Source organism: Umbelopsis ramanniana (genome assembly GCF_025399195.1).
Source record: "Umbelopsis ramanniana AG unplaced genomic scaffold K450scaffold_153, whole genome shotgun sequence".
NCBI classification, from domain to species: domain Eukaryota; kingdom Fungi; phylum Mucoromycota; class Umbelopsidomycetes; order Umbelopsidales; family Umbelopsidaceae; genus Umbelopsis; species Umbelopsis ramanniana.
The window spans coordinates 1-2601 of record NW_026252239.1 but is presented as its reverse complement, the minus strand read 5'-3'; the positions used below and the strand labels follow the sequence as shown (position 1 = coordinate 2601).

The 2601-nt window shown below is 45.7% G+C and overlaps 1 protein-coding gene across 1 annotated transcript; it reads left to right on the top strand.

The window, feature by feature from the left end:
* Positions 1-1679: 1679 nt before the first annotated feature.
* Positions 1680-2096, top strand: K450DRAFT_181588 (uncharacterized protein; the record flags this gene model as incomplete). The annotated part of the gene is made up of 1 exon (XM_051584383.1): positions 1680-2096. A coding segment is annotated over one exon (417 nt), but the record flags the coding sequence as incomplete, so codon positions are not given.
* Between the last annotated feature and the right edge of the window lie 505 nt (positions 2097-2601).

The window sequence follows — 2601 nt, the reverse complement described above, 5'->3', positions numbered from 1 at the left end:
CAAACTCAGACTGCACCTTTTTGGATACTGATAAACGGCTTCATACCTTTCATCAAAAGTACAATTGTACGAACGGTCCTCCAAACGATCAACAAAACTGTCCGGGTTGTAACCTCTCTGTTCCCACAAACAATTTTCTATCACACCTGTCAAGCCACCCTGGCCTAGTTGATGCTGTTAACAGTGTATACAACCAACCTCTTCAAACCGATGAACTACAAATTGTACGTGAAGCAATTGGCGCTATGGGCTGGTCAACAGCTAATGTGATACAATTTCTACACACCAAACGATTTTGGCGCTCTCCGGAAGTCATTGAAAAAGCCATCCAACGACTCAAAACAACACAAGAGCAAGGTGTAAGCGTCCCTGATATGACAGCTACCCCAAAACCATCACCAATATCACAGTCCCCATATTTGATACGCAAAAATTATATCAGGCACAACACCGACAACAATACCTTTCATCAACGAACACCAATAACCAGTCCACCCCCACAAGAATCGACGTGCACAATTGACATTGACTCTGACGACTCTGATGACTATGATGATTTTCAGCCAGCCACTGCCTGCGTTAAGAGACAACGAGAAGACTGTTCACCGCTTTTATTGCCCGCTACCAAACGCCTGTCCAAGGGTAAAGCACCCGACAGCATACATGCATCACCGTTTGTCCTAAATCAACCAATGTCGTCCGCAATGGCAGCCAAATTCATCTCTTCTGAAGGAGCCAACGCAAAAGACTCTAAAGGCGATCCCACGATGACTCGCAGCTCGTCCCTTTCAACCTTCGCTGGAGATGTTCCAATTGAAAGGGTAATGGAAGAATTAACAAGAAGTGAAAAGGAACTAAAGGGACCTGTTCTCTCATCGACCACCGAGGATATTGTTATCATCTCCTCACCGAACAGAGAAGCTGATGATGAAGCGAGGTCAACAATGCCAGAAACAACGTCTGATATTCAACCATGGCGACCATCATACCGCGGTGAATACCCATCCATCGCCTCGCTCATCCACCAACGTGCTTCAAGACGTATCCTTCGAATGCCTCTGTTTGCCAACGCTGAGAGTCGAAAATCATTCGAGCTAGCAGTTATGGAACTAGTAGAAACTCACATGCCAGACGATGACGGAGATGATGAAGAAATTCTCACCTTCAAAAACAACCAATTCCATGATGAACTCTATGCATTAGTGGCCGACTTCACTCGCAGACGGGAGTTCCCTGACCTCCAACAGCTGGACTCAGAGGAAGACCTGAATGCCGCCCTCGCAACTTCAAACTTGTCACCATATGACCGACGAAGGCTCCTTCGTCAACGTCATCGCCTTCGTGAAGGAAGAGAGTCAGCAAAGCTATATCACCAATATCGTCACAGAGCAAAACTTACTTTTGATCAAATCATGACAGAACAACAACAGGATCCATGTCCGATACCAAAAGAGACAATTGAAGAATCATTCACAATGCGCTATAGTCGTCCTACACATGAAACACCCATAATCCGCAGTGTCCAAGAACGCTTCCGATCTACCACCATGAGAGATATTGATGAAGATGATGTCGAAAAAGCCATCAAACACTTTAACAAATCTAGCTCACCAGGATTTGATGGAATACCATATAAAGTGTGGGGACTATTTCCATGTCTTCAAAAATGGCTCTATAAGATGTTTGTATGCTGCTATAGCTTGGGCTGGACACCTGACCACTGGAGAATCTCCAAGACTATCCTTCTGCACAAGAAAGATGACACCCACGAACTCTCAAACTGGCGACCTATTTCACTGCAAAACACTGCAGGAAAAATATATGCTGGTGTGATTGACAGCATCTTACGTCAAGCTGTTGGCTCTAGAATACCAAAAAACCAAAAAGGCTTTGTCAAACACACCCCAGGCTGTATTGAACACGACTACTATGTTCAGGCTACAATTCGAAAAGCCCGGCGCCAGCGACTACCACTCTACATATGCTCCTACGACATTGGTGATGCTTTCGGAAGTATCTCACACGAACGAATACAGCAATCACTGGAGCTAATAGGTCTGGACGATCGAGCAATTGACATCATAACCAGCATGTACACCAATTTGAAAGGATGGGTTGATACTCGTGATGGTCCCACTGGCATGATTCCGATTGAAAGAGGCACCAAACAAGGAGATCCATTGTCACCAATGATATTCAACATATGTCTCCTTGACCTGTCTCTGTCACTCAACGATATGCGTTCTTCAACAGAACGCTATCAACATAATCATCTCATGTTCGCAGACGACATCATCATCATGTCGAACAATGCCCATCAGTTCCGAAGGCTACACCAACATGTAACTGAATACATGCAGAGCCACAGGAACCAGCTCAACTCCGCAAAGTGCTGCCTCTCAGCTACACTACCAAGTGGCACCACTAAACGGAAGCAAGATGGCAATGTTCGGCTGATGATCAACGATGAGAGGATACGACAAGTGCCGTTGACAGGAGCATGGACGTACTTGGGAAGTGCGGTTGGCCTACAAAGGCGAACCACTTACCACCAATTCCGAGACATCCATGATGCTTTCAGGAGACAGCTCCAGAAGCTCA